At 43.1% G+C, this 25,926-nt stretch overlaps 1 protein-coding gene across 1 annotated transcript in view; it reads left to right on the forward strand.

The window, feature by feature from the left end:
* Window positions 1–375: 375 nt before the first annotated feature.
* LOC140196676 (uncharacterized) overlaps window positions 376–25,926 on the forward strand; it is a 150,813-nt gene continuing 125,262 nt past the window's right edge. Inside the window, exons 1-4 of the mRNA XM_072256282.1 lie at window positions 376–826; window positions 1,992–2,158; window positions 6,775–6,922; window positions 14,260–14,997. Coding sequence (XP_072112383.1) covers window positions 746–826; window positions 1,992–2,158; window positions 6,775–6,922; window positions 14,260–14,997 — 1,134 coding nt within the window. The 5' untranslated portion in view covers window positions 376–745. The remainder of the gene's footprint in view (window positions 827–1,991; window positions 2,159–6,774; window positions 6,923–14,259; window positions 14,998–25,926) is intronic.

A 25,926-nucleotide genomic window follows, 5' to 3' on the forward strand; every position in this document is an offset into this window, starting at 1 on the left:
GCACCATGCTCTTTGCCAGTGTTCACTGACCGGATGATTACAAAGGCTTGATAGAGGAGAAACTCTTGTAATTCTTGCATTTAGCAATTTGTGACAGAACCTATAAGATGGCAAAAATGAGCCAGGGATGCCTACAATCTGTTCAGACATTGGGGACCTGGCCAACTCGTTCCGGATATCTTAGAGGAAAGTAGCCTTGTACTTAATATGAAGTATTATGACATAGGCCCTGATGACCCATTTTCTGGCTGGGGCAATGAAGTTCAGGAATATAAGACCATAAGATATAGGAGCTGAACAACTAGGCCACTCAAGCGATCCCGCTTTCCTGACATTTGATTATGGCTGAATTTTTATCGACCCCATTCTCCTGCCTTTTCCCTGTAGTCCTCAACCCCCTTATCAATCTCCACCTTAGATGGACCCAGTGACTTGTTATCCACAGCCCTCTGTGGCAATGAATTCCACAGATTCATCACCCACTGACTAAAGAAGTTCCTCCTCATCTCAGTTTTAAATGGATGTCCTTTTATTCTGAGGCTGTGTTTCTGAATCCTAGACTCTCTTACTAATTGAAATGTCTTCTCCATGTCCACTCCATCCGAGCCTTTTAGTATTTGGTAAGTTTCAATGAGATCCTCCCTCACCTTTCTGAACTCCGCTGAGTACAGACCCAGAAACACCAAAAGGTTCCTCATGTATAAAAGCCTTTCATACCTGGAACCATTTTCGATCTACGCCACACATGGACTGCAACAGCTCTGACATTTACTTCAGCAACCTGGCGCAGGAAGAAAGGACTGAAACTGCAAATAATATTAGAAAGGTGAGTATATCATGCAGGCACTTTGTCCTTATTGGTTAGTCTCCATGAGGTGCAGTGGCACAGCCAGTAGAGTTGTTCTCTCACAGCTCCAACCATCCAGTGACCTGAGGGACATCTTTTACATGAAGCAAGCTGCCAGAGGAAGCTGTAGAGGTGGGTACAATTATGAAGTTTAAAAGTCAGTTGGTCAAGAACATGGATAGAAAAGGTTTAGATAGATGTAGGCTAGATGTGGGGAAATTGGACTAGACATCTTGGTATGCTTGGGTGAGTTAGGCTGAAGGGCTTGTTTTCATATTCTGTAACTCTACAACATCATTCAGTCTCTCTTGGTCATCATAGCACAGCCCTATTTTGTGCTTACAAAATAATACTACATAGAACACTACAACATAGTACAGGCTATTTGGCCCACAATGTTGTGCCAACATTTTAACTTTCTCCAAGATCAATATAACCTTTCCCTCCTGCACAGTGCTCCATTTCACTGTCATCCCCATGTCTATCTAAGAGCCTCTTAAGTGTACATTAAAGTAGTTAGAAGTTGGTTCCTAAATATTATTTGTTTCCAAATTCTGATACCAATAACATGAAACATTGTAGAATAAAGGGCTGAATTGAAATCTTCCTCTGGGGGTGAGAGAAGCAGTTCAGAGACTATTTCAGTGACTCCCTTTTTAAGATTTGAATATAAAGGCTGTGCATTTGTAATATTGACACCTGATAGAAGCCTTCGAGTTAATGTAATGTGAAGGCTAATTATAAGGACATTGTTGGAGTTCACTGATGCTGTAATGTTAGAGCATTGTATCAATTGCACATGCCATTTGGCCCAATGGAAAAAACAGAATCATGAATAATGGAAGGGCATTTTTATGTCTTTGTTGGAAATGCCATTTAAACAGCAGGTGACCTCCAGTAAACTAATAAAGGTTGAATCAGAATGAAAATAACATGTTATTCAGAGGCAGGAAAGTCCTTGGCTAAACATCTTTCTTGGATTTTGTTGATTGCAATAATATCATAAGCAGAAAATGTGACACTGCAAATGGAGCCTTCTGTCAATACGCTGGAAAAGTTTAATTATCGCATTATCTCACCCAGGGAGGAAGGCACAAATCTACTGAGTGTAGACATAACTATTGGTACCTCTTGCCAATTGCAGGACCTGGAGGAGGCAAAGAAGGATGTAACACAACAAGATGAATGGGAGACCAAGAAGCGTGAAATTGATGACATTGACCAGAGGCTGGAAGACTTCATTCAGTCAGAGAAGATACTCAAAGAAACCATTGGCAACTTTGCAAAGACAGAGGCTTCTTTGAAAGAAAGGTAAAGAAAAAACACAAGCCATTAATTCTGCTTCTCTTGTTTCTAATGGTTTCAGACTAATAGCAACAAAGGGCCTGTGAGGAGGGGGAAAAATAGCTACAAATAAGTTTGAAATAAAGGGGGTGCTGTAGTAGTCTGGCAGACTGACCTCTACCTTGCTGAGACCCAGCAACAACTCTCAGACCCATCCTCTTACTTACCCCTCAAACAGGACCCCACCATGGAGCACCAGGCTATTGTCTCTCACACCATCACCAACCTTATTAGCTCTGGGGATCTCCCATCTACTGCCACCAACCTCATACTTCCCGAACCCCACACCTCCTGTTTCTACCTCCGACCCAAGAATCACAAACCCGCTTGTCTAGGTAGCCCCATTGTTTCAGCTTGTTCCTGCCCCACTGAACTCATATCTGCATACCTCAACTCTGTTTTATACCCCTTAGTTCAGCTCCTTCCTCCTACATCCATAACACTTCACATGCTCTTGATCTTTTCAATGATTCCCTGGCCCCGATCATCTTAGTTTCACTATGGATGTCCAGCCCCTATACACCTCCATCCCCACCGGGGAGGCCTCAAAGCTCTCCGTTTCTTTTTGGACACCAGACTCAAATAGTTCCCCTCCACCACCCCTCTCCTCCGTATCGCGGAACTTGTCTCACTCTTAATAATTTTTCCTTTGGCTTCTCCCATTTTCTTCAAACTAAAGGCGTAGCCATGGGCACTCACATGGGTCCCAGCTATGCCTGCCTTTTTGTTGGCTACGTGGATGTATGTTCCAAGCCTGCACTGGTGGCTGCCCCCACTGTTCCTATGATACTTCGATGACCGCATTGGTGCTGCTTCCTGCACCCATGCGGACCTCGCCAACTTCATTGATTTTGCCTCCAACATCCACCGTGCCCTCTAATTTACCTGGTTCATTTCTGACACCTCCTCCCCTTTCTAGATCTCTCTGTCTCTATCTACTGATATCTAATATAAATCCACGGACTCTCAAAGCTACCTGGAACTATACCTCTTCCCACCCTGCTACTTGTGAAAACACCATCCCCTTCTCTCAGTTCTGCTGTCTCCACGGCACCTGCTGTCAGGATGAGGGTTTTCATTCTAGAATGAAGGAGATGTCCTCCTTCTTCAAGGAAAGTGGGTTCCCTTCCTCCACCATCAAGGCTGTCCTCAACCGCATCTTTTCCATTTCATGCACATCTGCTCTTACCCAATTCTCCCACCACCCTACCAGGGAAAAGGTTTCTCTTGTCCTCACCTACCACCCCACCAGCCTCCACGTCAAGGAAAAAGTGTTAGGCAAACTCAAAGGCCTTAGGGTGGATAAGTCACCTGAGCCATATAGACTACATTCCAGAGTCCTGAGAGAAGTTGCTGAACAGATAATGGATGGATTGGACATAATCTTTCAAGAATCTCTTGATTTTGGCATGGTCCCAGAGGACTGGAAGACTGTAACTGTCACTCCACTCTTTAAGAAAGGAAGGAGGCAAAAGAAAGGAAATTATAGACCAGTTACCCAAACCTCAGTGGTGAAAAAGTGTTGAGTCTATTATTAAGGATGAGGTTTCGAGGTACTTGGAAACTAATGATAAAATAAGTCAAAATCAGCATGGTTTCTTTCAAAGGAAATCTTGCCTGACAAATCTGTTAAGGGTTCTTCAATGAAGTAACAAGCAGGGTGGAAAAAGGAGAGGCAGTGAATGTCATTTACTTGTATTTTCAGAAGGTGTTTGATAAGATGCCACACATGAGGCTGCTTAACAAGATAGCATCCCATGGCATTACAGGAAAGATACTGGCATGGATAGCAGAATGACTGACAGGCAGGAGGCAGTGAGTGGGAATAAAGGTGGCCTTTTCTGGTTGGCTGCCCGTGACTAGTGGTGTTCCTCAGGGGTCTGTATTGGGACTGCTACTTTTCACATTACTTGTCAATGATCTGGATAATGGAATTGATGACTATGTGGCAAAGTTGTGATATGAAGATAGGTGGAGGCGTAGGTAATGCTGAGGAAGCAATGTGATTGCAGCAGGGCTTAGACAAATTGAAAGTGGGAAAGAGAGTGGCAGAAATGTTGGGAAATGTATGATAATGCATTTTGGTGAAAGGAATAATAGTGCAGACTATTATCTAAATGGGGAGAAGTTTCAAACATCAGAAGTGCAGAGCGACTTAGGAGTCCTTATGCAAGACTCCTGGAAGGTTAATTTACAGGTTGAGTCTGTGATGCAATGTTGGCATTTATTTCAAGGTGAATAGAATCTAAAAGCAAGAAGTTAACACTGAGCCTTAGAAGACACTAGTCAGGCCGCATGGAGGATTGTCAACAGTTTTGGGTCTTGGGTCCCATATCTCAGGAAGGATGCGATGTCATTGGAGAGAGTCCAGAGGAGGTTCACAAGGATGATTCCGGGAATGAAAGGGTTAACACACGAGGAGCGTTTGGCAGCTTTGGAACTTAGAAGAATGCAGGGGGTAATCTCATTGAAACCTACTGAATGTTGAAAGGACTAGATAGGGTGGATGTGAAGAGGATGTTTCCTATGGTGGGGGAACTGGAGGGCACAGCCTCAAAATTGAGGGTTGACCCTTTAGAACAGAGGTAGGGGGAAAATTTTTTTAGCCAGAGAGTAGTAAATCTGTGGAATGTAGTGGAGGCCAAGTCCTTGGGTATATTTAAAGCAGAAGCTGATTGTTTCCTGTTGAGTCAGGACATCAAAAGATATGTCAAAAAGGCAGGTGTTTGGGGTTGAGTGGGATCCGGGATCGGCTCTGATGGAGTGGCAGAGCAAACTCAATGGGCTGAATGGCTTAAATCTGCTCCTATGCCTTATGGTCTTGTGAATTACTCACTACATGTCTCCCTTGTCCGTTCGTCCCTCCCCACTGATTGCCCTCCTGACACTTATCTTTGCAAGCAGAACAATTGCTACACCGGTCCCTACACCACCTCCCTCGCTACCATTCAGAGCCCCAAACGGAGTTTCCAGGTGAGACGACCCTTCACCTGTGAGCCTGTTGGGGTCATATACTGTATCCAGTACTCCCAGTGTGGGCTCCTGTATATTGGTAAGACCCGATGTAGATTGGGAGACCACTTTGTCGAGCACCTATGCTCCGTCTGCCAGAAAAAGCAGGTTCTCCCAGTGGCCAACCATTTTAATTCCACTTCCCATTTCTATTCCGATATATCTATCCATGGCCTCCTCTACTGTCGCAGTGAGACCACACTCAGGTCGGAGGAACAACACCTTATACTTTGTCTGGATAGCCTCCAACCTGATGGCATGAACATCGATTTCTCAGATTTCCAGTAATGGCACACTCCCCTTCACCATTCCACATCTTCTTTTCCCTCTCTCACCTTATCTTCTCGGCTGCCCATCACCTCCCTCTGGTGCTCCTCCCCCTTTTCTTTCTCCATGGCCTATTAGATTCTCCCTTCTCCAGCCCGGTACCTCTATCACCAATCAACTTCCCAGATCTTTACTTCACCCCTCCCCCTCACGGTTTCACCTATCTTGTTGTATTTCTCTCTCTCTCCCTCCACCTTTTAACTCTACTCCTCATCTTTATTTCTCCAGTCCTGCTGAAGGGTCTCGGCCTGAAACATTGTCTGTACTCTTTTCTATAGATGCTGCCTGGCCTGTTGAGTTCTTCCAGCATTTTGTGTGCGTTGCTTGAGTTTCCAGCATCTGCAGATTTTCTCTTGTTTCAGCTGTTCTTCTCTGCTTTTGGTTGGGAACACCAGGTCAATTACATAAGCGCTCCCATTTGAGACTCATAGTGCAATTCCCTTATTCAGACTGTAGCGGAAGCTAAAAGTGTCAGATTCCTGGGATCAATATAATCATATTGATAGTTATCCATGGGGAATTTTCAAAAAGAATAATCTTAATTACTAAATAGATTTAGAATATCATAAAAATGGTTAAAATGTTCAGGCTAATGGAGAAATAAGTATTTTTGGACTGTTTTTTCAGCAAGGCAGTGCAGGCACAGTGGGCTGAAGAGCCACCTTCTGCATGAGTTTAGATTTTGTGTATTAAGATGCCAAAGCAAAGCTATGGTGACGCAGCTACAAGACCTGCTAGCTCACAACTCCGGTCTTAGGTTTGATCCTGATCTCCAGTAATATCTATGTGGAATTCACATTCTTCCTGTGCCTGTCAATTTTACTGGGCATTCCATTCCTTTGCGTATCATATCCCAATGATATGCAGGTTGGTAGATTAGTTGGTCGCTATAAATTGCCACTGTAGATGATTGATAGAATTTGAAAGGTATATGGAGTGTAGTTGCTTGATGTGAAGCATTGACATAATGGCCTTCAAAGTGCTGTTTCTATGACCTCTTGATTGATTCCATGACCTCTTAAATCCTTATAAAGTTAAATCTAACATTAGTACATGAGGGGAGAATTATGCTCTTGAGGGCAAGTTTGTTAGAATAGTTGGTTTAATTGTCCAGCAATTAGGAGTGGCTACAGTGAATGCTATCAGTGATACTGCCAACTCACCTACGACAAGAATCTAACTTAAGAATTGATTAGGTTTTTTTTTGACTCATTGCAGTTTGTTATGACTGTTTGATTATTTAGAATTCAAGATCTGGAATGGTCAAAACAAAAGCTTCTGGATAAAATCAATGAGTTGACTTCCAAGTCACAGCAATTGACAAGCAATGATTCACAGCTTATAGAAAAGCTCCGATGTCTACAGCTTTCAGAGAGGAACCTCAGAACTGTGGTAAGGCTAGCTGTAAATCTTGGGTCTCAGTTTTCTTGCTACTCTGATGTTTCTGCATCACAGCAGCTATTCTCACCCTGTGAACCATATGAAGGTTCTTCAGTGTTGGTTGCAGAGAGGGTTAATAGGCATAGAATCATGGTTCATCTCCTGAACATTATAACCCCATCACCACCACCAAAATCTGTCCATGCAATCTACTGAGGAAGAGAAGAAAGTCTTTGGTTAATAGAAGGGAAAAAGAAGCTGTCACTTGTTTGCAGCTTCTTAAATTATTTTCCTACCTCTAGTTTGAAGGCTGGCAGAATGCATTTGCTTAATAGATTTCAGCAAACTCTGCACACACAAGGTATATCTTCTCTGTACAGTTTCAGTTTCCCACTTTTACAATATTAGGTTGAGGTTAAACATGCATTAGAGGAACAGCACCTTATATTCTGCCTGGACAGTCTCAAACCTGGTGGTATGAGCACTGAACTCTCCAACTTCCAGTGACAACCTCCTCTGTTCCTTTTCCCTTTACTCTTTTCTCTCTCCTCTTCAAACTGGCCCCCATCACCATACCGCTTTGCTGCCTCCCATCTGCCCGTTCCCCACACATGTCTCAGACCTATTCCCCTTCCCACCTCCCTCACTTTATTCCATGCTCCACTTTCTCTGATCAAATTCCATCATCTTCAGCTCTCTGTCTCTTCCACTTATCACCTTCTGCTCTCTGAATATTTCCTACTCCCCCTTTCTCCATTTACCTTACTCCCCTCACCTGGATCCACCTATCACCTGTGAGTTCTTGCTCTGTTCCTTCCCTCCACCTTTAAATACTTGCCAGATAAAGTGTCCATTCCAGATGAAGGGCCTCAATCTGAAACGTTGACTGTCCATTTCCCTCCATAGATGATGGCTGACCAACTGAGTTCCTCTAGTGCTTTTTTTTGATCCAAATTCCAGCATCTGCAGCGTTTGGCAGCATTGTAGCTTAGCAGTTAGCACGATGCTTTACAACACCAGTGATCACCCACTGGGGTTCAATTCCCACTGCTTTCTGTACGGAGTTTGTACGTTCTCCAGTTGACTGTGTCTGCTTCCTCCAGATGCTCCTATTTCCTCCACATTCTAAAGATGTATGGGCTAGGGTTAGTACGTTGTGCCCATACTCTGATGGCACCAGAAGCGTGGTGACTCCTGTGGGCTGCCTCCAGTGTCGTTGATGCAAAAGATTCATTTCACTGTACGACATTTTTCAATGTTTCTATGTGCATGTAACAAATCAAGCTAGTCTCTTTATCTCATTTGTCTCTCAAAGAAAAGCTCTGATTTTCAATAGAGCTTGCCTTTGGATCTATTCCATCTGCCTGATAGTTCAGCTGGTTTAGTACCTCATTAGAAATGGAAGCTCACTAATACAACACTCATTAAGTTATGGACCAGGATTTGCATCCACAACAATTTGACCCAGAGGCAGGAATGCTACCCAGGTGAAGAAAGAGGGTGCTACTCTTTTGACAGAAACAATGACTGGGTACATTGGCAAATATTGCAGCCAATTTGCACACATCAAGTTTCCTAAACAACAATGATATAAGTGACTAGCTAACCAAGAGTCGTGCAGAAATAGGCCCTTTAGCCCACATCACTAATACAGGTCGACCTTCACTAATCCGGCACCATTGGGACCTGAGGAGTGCCGGATTAGTGAAAATGCCGAATTACAGAAGGATCACATTAAACATAATCAGTGCCGGATTATCGAAGGAACCGGATTACAGGTAGTCAGATTAGTGAAGGTCGACTGTAGTGTACACTTGTGATAGTCGTAGTCATACTTTATTGATCTCGGGGGAAATTGGTTTTCGTTACAGTTGCACCGTAAATAATAAATAGTAATAAAACCATAAATAGTTAAATAGTAATATGTAAATTATGCCAGGAAATAAGTCCAGGACCAGCCTATTGGCTCAGGGTGTCTGACCCTCCAAGGGAGGAGTTGTAAAGTTTGATGGCCACAGGAAGGAATGACTTCCTATGACGCTCTGTGTTGCATCTCGGTGGAATGAGTCTCTGGCTGAATGTACTCCTGTGCCCAGCCAGTACATTATGTAGTGGATGGGAGATATTGTCCAAGATGGCATGCAACTTGGACAGCATCCTCTTTTCAGACACCACCGTCAGAGAATCCAATTCCATCCCCACAACATCACTGGCCTTACGAATGAGTTTGTTGATTCTGTTGGTGTCTGCTACCCTCAGCCTGCTGCCCCAGCACACAACAGCAAACATGATAGTACTGGCCACCACAGACTCGTAGAACATCCTCAGCGTCATCCGGCAGATGTTAAAGGACCTCAGTCTCCTCAGGAAATAGAGACGGCTCTGACCCTTCTTGTAAACAGCCTCAGTGTTCTTTGACCAGTCCAGTTTATTGTCAATTCATATTCCCAGGTACTTGTAATCCTCCACCATGTCCACCCTGACCCCCTGGATGGAAACAGGGGTCATCGGTACCTTAGCTCTCCTCAGGTCTACCACCAGCTCCTTAGTCTTTTTCACATTAAGCTGCAGATAATTCTGCTCACACCATGTGACAAAGTTTCCTACCGTAGCCCTGTACTCAGCCTCATCTCCCTTGCTGATGCATCCAACTATGGCAGAGTCATCAGAAAACTTCTGAAGATGACAAGACTCTGTGCAGTAGTTGAAGTCCGAGGTGTAAATGGTGAAGAGAAAGGGAGACAAGACAGTCCCCTGTGGAGCCCCAGTGCTGCTGATCACTCTGTCGGACACACAGTGTTGCAAGCACATGCACTGTGGTCTGCCAGTCAGGTAATCAAGAATCCATGACACCAGGAAAGCATCCACCTGCATCGCTGTCAGCTTCTCCCCCAGCAGAGCAGGGCGGATGGTGTTGAACGCACTGGAGAAGTCAAAAAGCATGACCCTCACAGTGCTCGCTGGCTTGTCCAGGTGGGCGTAGACACGGTTCAGCAGATAGACGATGCTGTAATGCAAATAAGTATTTTATTGCACAAGTGCATTACTTGCACTACAGCATCACAGATGTATCATTCCAGTGATCCAGATCTAATCTTGACCTCCAGTGCTTCTGTGTGGACTTTTGCATGTTCTATCTTTGACCATGTAGATTTCCTTCAGGTGATCTTGTTTTCTTGCACATCCCAAAGAAGCGGGTATACTAATTGGTCACTGTCAATTGCCCCTAGCATGGGTGAGTGATAGAATCTGAAGTAAATGTAAGGGAATGTGGAGAGAATAAAATGGGAGGAATGAAGAGTTAGTGTAAATGAATGTGTGATTGTTGGAACAGACCTTGTGAGCTGTTGCCATGATATGACTCTTGGCTAGCAGAGTTACACAATTCTTTATACGTCTATCTATTTAATTCATGAGAGATGACCTTATTTTTCATTCTTAATGTTCTTTGGAATTAGAGGATAAGTGCCCGGTTCAGTGCTGTATGCGAGGAGGTAGAAACAAACCGGACCTGGAAGTTTCTTTAAGGGATGTAAATGAACCAGATGTTTTCTTTTAAGATGATCCAGCCATTATTACGTCATTAAATTCTGGACTTGCTTTATTAATCGAGTTTAAATTTCTGTTCCGGTGTGGTGATATTATGACCTCATATTTCTGGATATTTCTTCTAATGTGCAGATTACTTAAACAATTTCTGTTTAACCAGCCAGTGCTCCTGCACCCCAACAGATGAACTGGACTAATGAGGTCTTATTCTATTCCTAGTAGTGTTAATAAACCAGCAGCTGAGTTTTCACAATATTAGTGGCTAGTAGTGTAAATCAAATTTCCTAATATTTTTACAATGAAACTCCACTCACTAAAATATGTTCCCCTCATCACCAACCAACTGGCATTAGGGTGTGTTGCTATTGTGGGTTGTTGAGGTTGTCCCAGGGATTCCTAAACTTTGTTAGGCGTTTCATGGCTCTGGGGCAGCTAGCATGCTGAACATACCTATATTTATTTATATTTTTCTTTGCAAACTGAATCTTAAATTATCTTAATGCTAATTAAAACCTCAAAGCCAGCTCTGTGTGACCTGGAAGGGCTGTGCTCCCCAGGATGGAATCATCCACATAAGTCGTATGAGAAAGGACAACATTCAAAATAGAAATATTTATTTCCATTTATCTAATGAGAAGCTTCTAACTGGGAAAACAGATAAGGACAATGCTTGTTAAATGTATCTCTACATGTAGGACATCATGTGACAGGGCAATGGAGTTTCTCCAAGTTTTTGTGTCTTATTTATAGTCAGAAAAAATGTGAACAATAATAGCAGCATAAGACTGGTTTTATTACTGCTATTGTTTCTAACTTCACAAAATGTAAGGGGAAATATTTACTGAATTCCAGAAGAATTTGATGAATCCATTTAAGACCAATGAATAAAAAGCTAAAATAAAAGTTACAATCAAAAAATAAACAGACTAAAAATCATTTCAGCCAAACATAAGGAAGTATCAAAATTAGAATCAAGTTTAATATCACTGGCATATGTCATGAAATATGTTGTTTTCTGGCAGGAGAACAATGCAATACATAATAAAAAAACCCATAAATTGCAATAAGAAATATATATATATATATATATAAAATATTATAATAAGTAACTTATACATATGTAATTCTTTATATATATAGAAAATTAAATGTGTAGTGCAAAATAGAGAGCAAAAAAATAGTGAGGTAGTGTTTATCAGTTCATTGTCCATTCAGAAATCTGATGGCAGTGGGGTAGAGGTAGAAGTTGTTCCTCAAACATTGAGTGTGTCTTCAGACTAGGCTCCTGCACCTCACCTTGATGGTAGCAATGAGAAGAGGCCATGTCCTGGGTGATGGTGGTCCTTAATGATCAATGCCCACCTTATTGAGGCAATGCCTTTTGATGACATCCTCAATGCTGGGGAAACTAGTACCCATGATAGAGCTGGCTGACTTTGTAACTTTCTGCAGCTTTTTCCAGCCCTGTGCACTGGGCCCTTCATACCATCCATGCTGATGCAACCAGTCAGAATGCTCTCCACGTAACGTCTTTAGAAGTTTGCATGGGTCTTTGGTGACATACCAAGTCTCCTCAAGCTCCTAATGAAATATTGCCACCATCATGGCTTCTTTGTTATTGCATCAATATATTGGGCCCAGGATAGATCTACAGAGAAATTGACACCTAGGAACTTGAAACTACTCACACTTTCCACTGTTAATCCCTCAGTGAGGACTGAAGTCCACAACCTTTTCCTTGCTCTTACTAACATTGAGTGCAAGGTTGTTGTTACGATGCTACTCAACCAGCTGATCTGTTTCACCACTGTACTGTTGACCAGAAGGTTGGTAAAATATCTGTAATTTACAGTGGAGTTTTTAAGTACATGTAAGAAAAGATAGGCTTTTGTCCTTTTGCTGAAAATCTTTCCCCTAGACTTCCACCGCAGTTTTATCGGTTCTGAATTGAATCTTCATATTTCTTCCACCGAGGGGCAGAAGGGATCTGATGGGAGAGTTGTGGGCAACTTGTTAAGAGGTCTGTTCCTTCTACTGGTTTGTGGCTCTCAACGCATAGACTCTGGAATCTCAACGCCACCCCAAACACTGCTCCTTCTGGTCACGTGTTAGAGATTCCCAGGAGCCAGTGAGGATAATGCATTTCTTCATGATGACTTTAAGCATGTCCATGGATCTTTTCCTCCATCTGTCTGGTAATTTCTTTCCATGTGTAATGAAGGTCTCAGTGCTGGGGATGTTGGCCAGAGAGAGGACAAGAAATAGCAACCAAACCAGTGTTGCTGCCTCCAGCTTGACTGACTTGCCGTGAAGTTGGAGGCTTTTGCAGAAACAGCCTTGATCATATCTTTCTAGTGCTGATAATAACAGGAGATATAAGCCCTAATGGCTACTTCCCCATCCCACCCACCACTGCTTCCAATTGGAGTACTAAATATTTCAGCACGTCCACTGTATTTAGTTTGACTCCATCAATAATTGGGAAGTCCATATAGTTTAAATAATGGTTAGCTAACAAGCAGAGATTCTTCAACACAAGCAATCATGAAGGTTTACTTTGTTGGAATATTAATGTTTAGCATCTACCAGTTTCAGATTATGTGTCTGATATTTGAATATTAGGCAGGACAGCATCTAGGCTTCTCAATCTGCCAATTTCATGCTGTTCTTTCTATTTTTATGGTGTCTGCTTCTCAGCATTACGTTCTTGCTTGCTTTTCCTGGTTTTGTCTCTCAAGTAGAATCCAGAAGTAGGTAAACATGCCGGTAAATTGGCTCAATGATTTTGTTCCTGGCACTTACAACAATTCTTGTACAGTGTATCGCTCTTGTTTATATTTTTCTTTTGACTTCCGATAATAGGTAGAAAGGTGAAACACCCGTAAAAAGCACAGAGAATCATAACACCTAGTAATTATGATGAAGCATTTCTAATGGTTTATTATTTGAAGTCTCAAAGATTTATTGAAGTTACATACTGGAATTTTTTCATCATATCTTAAAGAAATGCTAACTAAGCCAGGGCTGTTGCCTCCAGCTCCACTGACCCAGATTTGACCCTGACCTCTCCTTGCGACTGCCTTAGTTCCCACAACTATTTCAGTTTCCTCCCACATCCCAAAGGCAGATTAAATCACCACTGTAAGTTAATGTAGGCAAGTGGTAACAGCAGCAAAGAGAAAGAAATAAGTTGTAGTGTTGCAAAAAAAAAGGAAAGGAAGAATTGGACTGATAGGACTGCTCCGTTGGTAGCCTGCATGGATCTAGTAGGCTAAATATCCCTCCTGTGTCATAAAAAGTTAAATTCATTCAATGAAACAAACAAAATCAGGGAGCAGTTGTAAAGTGCATGAAAATATTGGTAGAAATGACCACCGCATAGATCTTGTGCAGAATAAGTAACTTTGACAAATATCATTGTCATATAATGGCAAATTGGATTAAAGAAAAGCAGATCTGATAGATGGAATTGAGGTAATATGAGCATTAACGAGAGCCCATTCTCCCTTTTAATCTCTAAACATATAGTCTATGTATCTTAACAGTTAAAGTACGTTAGTCTTCCAACTTCTCTGATGAGCATCAAATTATCACAAGCAATTTCTGAACATCAGAAAAAAACAGCAATATTTGAGTGATTTAATTTTGTGTTTCACATTTTGTTCTGACAGTAACTGCGAGGACAAATTTTGCGACTAGCTTTGTTTTACTTGTACTAATATTATGGCTAAATATGGTGTTTACCACAATGGATTGATGTTGTGTTTGAACAATAATCATAAATCACTTCTTTTTAAAAGCTTACTAATAAAGAGAGTACTGAAGAGATGCTGAAAGGTAATGAAGGACTACTGAAAGGTAAACTCTGCCGCTTGCAAAGCCAATTGAGGATGAAGGTGGATGAAATGAATAAGCAGTCTGAGTACTTTGAACACTATAAACAAAGGCAGCAACAGCTAATTATGAAACTGAGAGAGCGCGAGCTGTCCTTGCAGAACCAAATCTTCAAACTGGAAAGAGAGAAAATTGATTTAAGTGCCACCAGTATAGTCCTAAAAACTGAGCTACAACAAGTTACTGCAAAGCTCACAAAGCTGGAGAAAGCACACATGAGGAGGAGTAGAGATCGTTCAGAGCATGATACAGATCTCACCAACATGGAAAGCTGCGTATTGAATGGAGAGGATCACATTAAAGAGCAGATTCTGGTCCTTCAGAATGACTTAAAGAGGCTTTTAGAAAAAGAAGCAGCAAATAACCAGGAAAGGGAGCAATTCCAAGAAAGACTTCAACAAGCTGAGGAAAATGAGAGCTTCCTGACACATAAACTAGAAGACTTCCGCTCACGGATCCATGAACTGAAGTTATCAGAGAGCAGCCTGCAAGAGCAAATCGAGGACCTGGAAGAAGAGAATGAGAAACTCAGAAAAGATCTGAAAGATGTACAAGAGCAAAAGAATTACCTGAATGTGCTGGACTGTGAAGAAAAGCTGGGGAATTTAGCGCAGGATGAGCATACAGTGAATAAAACGTCAACAGTAAGTACCATTGCTGCAAATTATGAGAAATCTTCATGTGAGGTTTCTGTTTTCTGTTTGCAATGTTTCACATGAATTTCTGTTAATTTAAAAAAAAAAGTCTTGACTCCAAAAAGACGATTTATTTTTATGTTTCTCTCTATGTCTCATCTTTGGAGACTGCTAATGATAGCTATGATCCTCCTGTTGTTCATTTGTTCATTAAGAATGTGAGGGAAGGTAGGAGAAGGAAAAGAGGACGGCAGAATTTCAGAGTTAAAATTCAGAAGGACAAGTTCAAGTTTATTATCATTTAACTGTATACATGTATACCACCAAATGAAACAATGTTCCTCCGGACCAATGGGAACAATACAGTACATATAGCGCACACAAACACTTAATATAATATTTCCAAAAATAATAAAATATATTCTAGAATATTAACATTTAGTATAAGGTGCATTTATGACAAAAATTAAAAAGTAAATAGTGTAACACTACTGGTGCTTTATAAGCAATGAGACCTTGGTGTTTGGGAGGGAGTTCGGTAGTCTCATGGCCTTGGGAAAAAAGCTATTTCCCATCCTAACAATCCTTGTCCTGATGCTACACTACCTCCTGCCTAGTGGGGTTGTGGGTCAAAGACATTGTGGGACAGATGGGAGGGATCCTTGACAATGCTAAGTTTTTGCATTGCTCCAGATTTCCACCATCTGCAGTCTCATGTCTCCCAAACTCTTTCCGCTGCAAACCTGACCACAGAACTTTCTAATCTCATCATTTGAAGCCAATTTTCCTTGATAAATATCTCAGGTGGGTAGAAGAGAGAACCCAGGGATCCTCTTAGTAGTCCTAACAATCCTTTGTAGGATCTTGCAGTCAGATGCCTTGTAATTCCTGTAACAGACAGTGAGACAGCTGGTCAGAACATTCTCAATGCTGCTCCTGTAACAATGATGGTGGCGGGGGATGGGGGGGCTCTTGCCTTAATCTCCACAGAAAGTGGAAATACTAGTGTGTTTTCCTGGTTGAAGGGATAGTGTTGAGGGACCAGGTGAGACTGTGAGTAAGAATGTGCATCAGATTCCGGTGAAGGTGGAGCATAGGGAGTGGGTACGTGCGAAGTTCTGGGAATGAGTGCAAAATCTGGTGGGACTTTAAGATTATGTACTTGAGTTGCTGAACTAAGATGTAGTGAGAGTTGAATTACATTGCTGACTTACCAACCCCTGTAATAGCTTAATATATGGGCTATAATAGTCCACAACTGTTTGGGAAAATTAGCTTCAAACGATGAGATTAGAAAGTTCTGTGGTCAGGTTTGCAGCGGAAAGGGTTTGGGAGACATGAGACTGCAGATGGTGGAAGTCTGGAGCAATGCAAAAAACACTGGAGGAACTCAACGGGTCAGGCAGCATCTGTAGAGGGTGATGCACAGCCAATGTTTCGGATCGAGATCCTTCATCTGGACTGAGTTCATTGAGTCGATTATTAACTGTCCATTTCACTCAGTAGATGCTGCCTGACTACAGAGTTCATCCAACACTTTGTATGTAGTGGCTTTGGGAAGTTGTCTTTCTGTGGCTTTGAGCCAGTAAAATTCTTTCTACCCATATATCAATGAATGAGCTCATACTCTCGTGCACACATTGGCAAACACCGCAGGAGGTAGAATGAGCAGAGGGAGAGGAAATGAGAAGAGTCTTGCACTTCAAAGCTGCTTTAAAGGAGAAGAAAACAAACTGGAAGGTATCCTTTCACTGAATGGTGCCTTTCCAAAGCTATCAGGATGAGTTTGCTATTACCTTCTGTTTCAGCAGTTCACCAGAATTCGTGCTTGAATGTAGGGTCTGTACTGGAGTTCTTTGTATTTTGGAGTAGACCAGTTTGTAAATGTTCCTGGTTCTTTACTTGCTTTGGGGACAGAGCATGATGGGACTATTTTTGAGTCCTTGGGGAAAATAGAATGTCATTCATACTTTGTAGGAGGAGCTTTTGATTGATGCCTCTTGGCATTACAGTGGGAATTAGATGGGTGTTCATCTATGAATGTTACATGAAAAGTTTGTGGTGCATGAGAGCAAATGTGAGGTACCATATACTTGTTTGCAGGGGAAAAGTAGCTGCCACCCCCACTATATCATAAGGAAATATGGATATCTGGAGTACAATCATGGAGAGAGGAGGAGGGGGGAGGGAGAGGGAAAGGGAAAAAAAGACCCATGTAATCATAGGGAGATGGTGAAAACACCACACAGACAGCACTCGAAGCTGGGATTAAATCTAGGCCATTAGAGTGAGGCAGGAGTTGACTGTAGGGGAGCTACCTTAGTGCAAGAGCTGGAAGCCAGAATGAGACACACAATTTATTTCCAACAGGGTTGTTGGAATGTAACAGAAATTCTCAAAGGGAGGGGTTAAAGAAATAACTAAGGGAAAGAACATAGAACATTACATCACAGTACAGGCTCTTTGACCCCAATGTTATGCTGACCTTTTAATCTACTCTAAGATCAACAGAGGGAAGGATAGGCAAGTTCCAAAAATGATTGTGACTCAAAAGCTGAGGCTGTAAATTGAGGAGAATTTTAAAAGGATAAATAAAAGAGCTTACTTTCCAACAACAAAAGAATGGCAAGCCATTCAAAGCTCTATGAAGCTACCCTTAGTGCTTTGCACGTACAGTGCTACATATAATGTTGGAAGGATAGTACCAAGAGACAGTTTTGGAACAGTGATAAATCATAATCATCACTGCTGGGAGAGGTTAAGGGGCCAATAAAGACTAGGGACGTGAAAGCATTTGAACAATGGATAGAAATCTAAGGTGAGGTACTGCCAGAGTGGGAATTCAAAGCGAATATTTTTGTCTCACATTAGAGAGTTATTCATTGTTTTAATGAGCAATGGAGAATGCCATAATGACCATTGGTATAGAGCTAGGGCTCTAAGATATTCAGATATGGATGATACAGTTGTAATTTCTGTAAATGAAGGAATAACAATAGAAATTAAGAGTACAAAAGCCTGGAACTTCTGATCCCACACCAATATAAACGTCAGGATATAATCGTGCTTCCCTGTGAAGGCCTGGTTTCTAGTGTTGGTGTGGACTTGAGATAGGTGCTGCATCTCTTATTTGTGGCCAGTGCTGTTGAGCCCTCACAGAGATCGATGCAGCAGCATGAACATCCTCAGGCTTCCCAGTTCTCAAGTAGACTGCTGATTCTGCATGTTTAGACCTAGGCCAAACACACAAGAAAATAGGAGGAAGAGTAGGCCAGCAGGCAGCTCAGGTTGCCCCACCAGTCAATATAGCGTGGCTGATCTTTGCTGGCTTAAACCCCTCTTCTGTGCCAGTTTCCTAGTTCCCTTTATTCCTCAGCAGTCCTATTTCAGTTAACTCCAAGGCATCTTGGTTGGTGTTTACTGAAGGGCCATTCATGAGCTGTACAACTCCTTGACCTTGGATGCCATGAAGGAGTTTTGTGTTTATTGATTTTTTGATGGTTTCAATGTTTTTAATTGTCTTATACGGGATTGCTGCGCAGCGCAGCTCAAAGGACCAGAAGGGGCTATTCCACACTGTATCCCTAATATTCAAATAAAATATTAATGAAATAAGTGAATTTCTAGATATGTACATTTGTATTTAACAGGCTCCAAGATTTACTTGATTATTTTTATGTCAAAGCCAGAATAATAGTTATGGCTTTATAGATAATAATCCTGAGCATGGGCCCTAACCAGCTGTAAAAACCATTGCATGAGAGCAGCAGGTCCCTTTCCCTGAGCTAGCACCCATGGTGCATTGGGCTGCATTGAAATGCTGAGGTACCAGTGTTGGACCACACTGAAACATTGTGACTCCAGGTCAATTGGTGATCTGCTCCTTAAATTGCTGTTGCTGTATAATAAATTGAATTGTTCTTCTTGGCTCTGGGGAGGATGGCTTAAAAGTTGTAGGATTTAAGTCATTGGAATAATCTTAGTTTGAACTCTCAAAAGTCTTTGACTCTGTCAAGTAAGAGGGGTAAAGCTTCCAGAGCTTTCCAGAATTTTATTTTGTATAGCCATGAGAGGCATATTAAACTGTTATGTACAAGGATGACTTAAAATACAAGTGGATTGTTGAACTGCAAAGAAAATAACAATTAAACAGTCTAGTCGAAGAACTAAACAGTCATAACCAATAATGGAGAGCCCTCCCAAAATTTGGCTGCCCTGAGAAGGTCATTACCATTCTACTCCTGCTACACATTGATATGCAAGTTGTAATCTCACAGAGATAACTTGAGTGTAGACCATGGTCAAGCAAAGTTATATCATTGAACCAAAGCTCTTAATATTTTGCACTGCAGTCCAATTTCTCTCTTCAAGCAGGTTTCTAGTGGTGTTATTCCTCAGAATAAGGTGGAAACTGTTCAATACCAAGGTCACATCAGTTTCAGCTGTTGATTTACTGCAGGCAGACATTGCATGATTGTCTGTACATTTGGATGTCAATTCTAAGTCTATGGATCTATGGATAGAAGATCTATGTACTGAAGATCCGTGATAGTGGTGGTGCTGATCTTGTTCTTTGCCTCGAACCAGTTGAGGTTGAAAAGCCTGTTGTCCATTCTATACATGCTTGGGATCTCCTGTGGCAGGTCTTGGCCATTGAAGCAAAGGATGGCAGCAATAAAGGTGGCAAATAGGGTAGGTATATCGGTACAGTGGTTTTGTTGCTTTGCAGGCTCCTGATGTCATGGTGGACCTCTTTTACACTGGGAGGTTCCCCCATGTCTTCTCTCACAGGTCTCTGGAAGATTTGGTTAGTAAAAAGATAGCATACTGTCACAGTTGGGGAACTTCTTGAAAGTGATCTTTTCATCAATCATTGATAGCCTTCCAATCCTTTCACAAGTTCTTTCCATCCTTTGAGTACAGATATTTTAGTCTAAGGTACCTTGGCCCATAGGCGGCTTTGGTTGCACTGAAAAAGTCACTCATGTCACCATAATCTGCCAGTCTCTGGATTTCCAGTGCTTTCTCAGTCCATCAATAACCCTGTAGCTCCCTCACTCTTCACTGGACAGTTGCCTTGGCTGTGGAGTAAGGTTCACTTTTGGCATTGCTGCCAATGTAATTCTGCCAGGCACAAATGGCTTTTCTTTTCTGAGATAAGTTGTTCTATGTCCTTGTCATCATCATCAAGCCAATCCTGATGTTTTCTGGACTAGTGCCCAAGGATGCTCTTGCAGCTATGGAGGATGGTGGATTTGAGCAGACCCCAGTGTTCTTCAATATCCTTTGGATATTCCTGTTGGAGGCTTTCCCCGAATGAGGCCTGAAGGTGGTGTTGGGTGGCAGTGTCAAGTAGACTCCTGAGATTTATTCTTGGCATGGTCTGCTTTTTATGAACCCTCTTATTTCTCATGACTTTGATGGACATGGTGGAGTGGATCAGGAGATGATCTGTCTAGCATTCATCTGTGCCAATCATGGCCCTTGTGATATTCACATGACGGTGGTCCTTGGCTCTGATAATAACAGTCAATGATATGTCATTGTTTAGATCGGGGTACTGCCAAGGTGCCTTGAGTTTGTTTTTCTGATGGAAGAGAGTGTTTATGATGATAAAATTGTGTTCACACATATAGTGAGGCGTAGTACTCCATTTGAGTTGACGTTGTCAATGTCTTCCTTCCCTATGGTACCCTTCCAAAGGTTGAAGTCCGTGCCAACCCTGGCATTAATTCCCCTCAGAGAATTATCTTATCCTCTTTCAGGATGCTCGACAGTGTTGCGTCTAGGCAAGTGTAGATGTGACACTCTTTTTCATACTCTTGTGAGTCTGGAGTATTCAGTTCAGTTCAGTGCCACTAGCTGACGGCAGGCCACAAAGCCAGTCTTCACCGAAGCACCCCAATCCTCACCAATTACCCTGATCAAACCATTCAAAAAACAGAAAAACAGTAAGCAGAATCCCATAGCACATGCAAAATAAACCTCAGAGTCTCCCGAAATGAGTCCACAGCTATGAACGTCGACATGTCAGTCCTTTCAAAGTGGAACCTAAGACTCCTGCTCTTCCCTCTGACAGCAGCTAGTGAAAGGGAGAGGAAAACGGGATAAATGCGGGCATTCGGCACCAAGCACATACCCATACTCTGCTATTGTCTTTGTCAACTTCAACCTTTCTCAATGCCTCAGTCAGAGAGAAGTAATGGAGTCAATCATGGACTCATGTCCTGTCTCCAGGCTGCACACACTACTCCCAACATCACCAAACTCCTTCAGAGGCAGCAACGTACCAGCACACTAAATCATCTCAAAAACACACTATCTAAATAACACAAGCAATATAGTGGAAGTTCCAGGTGTCAGGGGTTATGAAGTGTGTGAAGTTACCATTACTAGAGAGAAGGTACTTGGGAAACTGAAAGGTCCGAAGGTAGATAAGTCACCTGGACCAGATGATGTACACCCCAGCATTCTGAAAGAGGTGGATGAAGAGATTATGGAGGCATCAGTAAAGATATTTCAAAAAATTGCTAGATTCTGGAATGGTTCTGGAAGACAAATGTCACTCCATTCTTCAAGAAGGGAGAGAGGCAGAAAAAGAAAATTATAGGCCAGTTAGTCTGACCTTAGTGATTGGAGTCAATTATTAAGGATGAGGTCTCAGGGTACTTGGAGGTACATGATAAAACAGGCCATCATTAGCATGGTTTCCTCAAGGGAAAATCTTGCCTGACAAATCTGTTGGAATTTTTTGAAGAAATACCAAGCAGGATAGACAAAGGAGAATCGGTTGGTGTTGTGTACTTGGAGTTTCAGAAGGCCTTTGACAAGGTGCCACACATGAGGTTGCTTAACAAGCATGAGCTCATGGTATTACAGGAAGGATTCTAGTATAGATTAAAGCAGTGGCTGATTGGCAGGAGGCAAAGAGTTGGAATAAAGGGTGCCTTTTCTGACCGGGTGCCAGTGACTAGTGGTGTTCCACAGGGGTCTGTGTAGGGACTGATTCTTTTTGCGTTATATGTCAATCACTTAGATAACGGAATTGATGGTTCTGTTGCAAAGTTTGCAGACAATATGAAGATAGGTGGAGGGGCAAATAGTTTTTAGGAAGTAGAGAGGCTGCAGAAGGACTTAGACAGATTAGGAGAATGTGCAAAGAAATGGCAGATGGAATACTGTTGGGAAGTGTATAGTCATGCACTTTAGTAGAAGAAATGAAAGAGTGGACTATCTTCTAAATGAGGAGAAAAGAGAAAGAGAAAGAACTGAGGTGCAAGGGGACTTGGGATTCCTTGTGCAGGATTCTCTAAATGTTAATTTGCAGGCTGAGTCTATGGTGAGGAAGGAAGGAAAATGCAAATTCATTTCAAGGGGACTAGTATATAAAAACAAGGATGTAATGTTGAGGCGTTACAAATCACTAGTGAGGCCTCACTCGGAGTATTGTGAGCAAGTTTGGGCCCTTACCTTAAAAAAGAATGTGCTGAAACTGGAGAGAGTTCAAAAGAGGTTCACAAAAATTATTCCAGGATTAAATGGCATGTCATATGAAGTGTGTTTGATGGCTCAGGGCCTGCATTCATTAGAATTCAGAAGAATGAGGGCTGACCTCATTGAAATCTATTGAATGGTGAAAGACCTTGAAAGAGTGGATGTGGAGAGGATGTTTCCTATAGTGGGACAGTCTAAGATCAGAGGACACAGCCTCAGAATAGAGAAGTGTCCTTTTAGAACAGAAATGAGGAGGAACTTCTTTAGCCAGAGAATGGTGAATCTGTGAAATTCTTTGCCAAAGGCAACTGTGGAGCCCAAGTTTTTATTTATATTTAAGGCAGTGGTTGATAGATTCCTGATTGGTCAGGGCTTGAAGGGATAAGGGGAGAAAGCAGGAGAATGGGGCTGAGAGGAAAATTCGATCAGCCATGATGAAATGGTAGAGCATACGCGATGGGCTAATTGGCTTAATTCTGCTCCTGTATCTTATGGTCTTACGGTCTAACTCACAGTTTTCCTCTCTGGCTGATCACTGGTTGCATGATCAGAATGTGCACATTCCAGGCTCCAAAGGTCAGTGCACATCTCGCACAACCCCTCATGTACCCAGAGCACATTCTACGCAATCAGGAAAGTGCACCAATGCCTCTACTTTCTGAGAGGCAGAAGAGAGCTGGACTATGCACATCTATACTCATGTCATTCTACAGATGTGCAATAGGAAGCATCCTAACAAGCTGCATCACTGTATGGTATGGAAACTGCACCATGGCTGACAAGAAGGTAGATAAAACTCAGTGCGTCACTGGAACAGCCTACCCACAATCAAAGACATATATAAGTAAAGGTACTAGAAAAGGGCCAGTAACGTCATTGAGGATCCCACCCAACTGCTCACGGACCATTTGCCCTAATCCCATCAGGGATGAGGCGACATAGCAACAGCGCCAGGACCACCAGACTCGAAAACAGTTACTTTGCCCAAGCTGTAAGGCTGATCCACCCACTAACCCACCCCCAGCACTCCTCCACACCCCAACCACCATTTGTTTACCATTTCCTGTCAGTTACCTTATGTACAGACACTCCTGTGCCTAGTGTCGTTATATGGACATACATTCGATTTATGTCTATAAACTGTCTTATTTATTTATACTTATTGTGTTTTCTTTGTGCTGTATCAGAGCCAGAGTAGCAATTATTTCCTTCTCCTTCACAACACGCTAGAGGAACTCAGCAGGTCAGGCAGCATCCGTGGAAACGATGAGTCGACGTTTTGGGCTGGAACCCTTCGTCAGGACTGTAGAGGGAAGGGGCAGAAGCCCTATAAAGAAGGTGGGAGAGGGTGGGAAGGAGAAGCCTGGTAGGTTCCAGGTGAAAAACCAGTAAGGGGAAAGATAAAGAAAGGGGAAAGATAAAGGGGTGGGGGAGGGGAAGCAGGGAGGTGATAGGCAGGAAAGGTGAAGAAGGAATAGGGGAAAACACAATGGGTAGTAGAAGGAGGCGGAACCATGAGGGAGGTGATAGGCAGCCGGGGGAGGGGGCAGAGTGAAATAGGGACAGAGGTAGGGAAGGGGAGAGAATTACCGGAAGTTGGAGAATTCTATGTTCATACCAGGGGGCTGGAGACTACCTAGATGGTATATGAGGTGTTGCACCTCCAACCTGAGTTTAGCCTCATCATGGCAGTAGAGGAGGCCATGTATGGACATATCTGTATAGGAATGGGAAGCAGAGTTGAAGTGGGTGGCTACTAGGAGATCCTGTCTGTTGTGGCGGACGGAGCGGAGGTGCTCAATGAAGCGGTCCCCCAATCTGCGTCGGGTTTCACCGATGTAGAGGAGGCCGCATTGGGAGCACCAGATGCAATAGATGTCCCCAACAGACTCACAAGTGAAGTGTTGCCTCACCTGGAAGGACTGTTTGGGGCCCTGAATGGTGGCAAGAGAGGTGGTGTAGGGACAGGTGTAGCACTTGCGCTTACAGGGATAAGTGCCGAGTGGGAGATCCATGGGGAGGGACGTGTGGATCAGGGAGTCGCGGAGCGACCGATCCCTGCGGAAAGTGGAGAGGGGTGGAGAGGGAAAGATGTGCTTAGTGGCGGGGCCTGTTGAAGGTGGCGGAATTTGCGGAGGATAATGTGCTGGATCCGGAGGCTGGTGGGGTGGTAGGTGAGGACAAGGGGAACTCTATCCCTGTTGTGGTGGCGGGAGGGTGGGGTGAGGGCCGAAGTACGGGAAATGGAGGAGAGGTGGGTGAGGGCATCATTGATGATGGCAGAAGGGAAACCACGATCCTTAAAGAAAAAGGACATTTGAGATGTCCTGGAATGGAAAGCCTCATCCTGGGAGCAGATGCGGCGGAGACGGAGGAACTGGGAATCGGGAATTGCACGTGGCGGGGTGGGAAGAGGTATAGTCGAGGTAGTTATGAGAGTCAGTGGGCTTGTAGAAGATGTCAGTGGACAGTCTGACTCCAGAGATGGAGACCGAGAGATTGAGAAAGGGGAGAGAAGTGTCCGAGATAGACCAAGTGAATTTGAGAGCTGGGTGGAAGTTTGAAGTAAAGTCGATGAAACTGACGAGCTTAGCATGGGTGCAGGAAGCAGCACCAATGTAGTCATCAATGTACCAAAGGAAAAGTTGGGGAGCAGTACCAGAATAGGTTTGGAGCACAGACTGTTCTTTCTCCTTTACACTTCTGTACTGGAAATGACATTAAACAATCTTGAATCTGTGGCAAAGAACAAGGGCAACCTGTCAGTGTTGTGGCTCGACCTGGCAAATGCATATGGCTCCATTCCGCACAAGCTGGTGCAGCTCACACTGACCAAATATCACGTCCCCAGCAGAATCAGAGATCTTATCGCTGATTATTACAGCAACTTCAGGATGAGGGTCTCTTCAGGAGCAATTACATCAACCTGGCACAAGGTGGAGATCGGCATCATCACAGGGTGCACTATCTCAGTGACACTGTTCTCCCTAGCCATGAACATGCTCACTAAGTCTGCTGAACCAGGGTGCAGAGGGCCCAGAATGAATTCTGCTCAATGGCAACCACCTATCAGGGCATTCATGGATGACCTCACAGTCACCACAGAATCAGCCTCAGGCTACCGGAGGATTCTGCAAGGGCTCGAAAAGCTGGTGGAGTGGGCCCGGATGCGTTTCAAACCTGCCAAATCAAGATCGATGGTGCTGAGGAAAGGGAAGGTGGAGAACAAGTTCCGGTTCAGCATCGCAGGCACAGCCATCCCAACCATCACAGAAAAGCCAGTCAAGAGCTTAGGCAAAGTTTTTGACAGCACTTTAAGGAACACAACATCCATTCAGGCAAGCTGCATCGGGTCGGATGGCCGGCTGAAATCTGTGGACGAGTCTGGCCTACCTGGGAAGTTTAAAGCTTGGGTGTATCAGCATGGCATTCTTCCCGAAATCC

This window comes from Mobula birostris, chromosome 4, assembly GCF_030028105.1.
Source record: "Mobula birostris isolate sMobBir1 chromosome 4, sMobBir1.hap1, whole genome shotgun sequence".
Lineage (NCBI taxonomy): Eukaryota > Metazoa > Chordata > Chondrichthyes > Myliobatiformes > Myliobatidae > Mobula > Mobula birostris.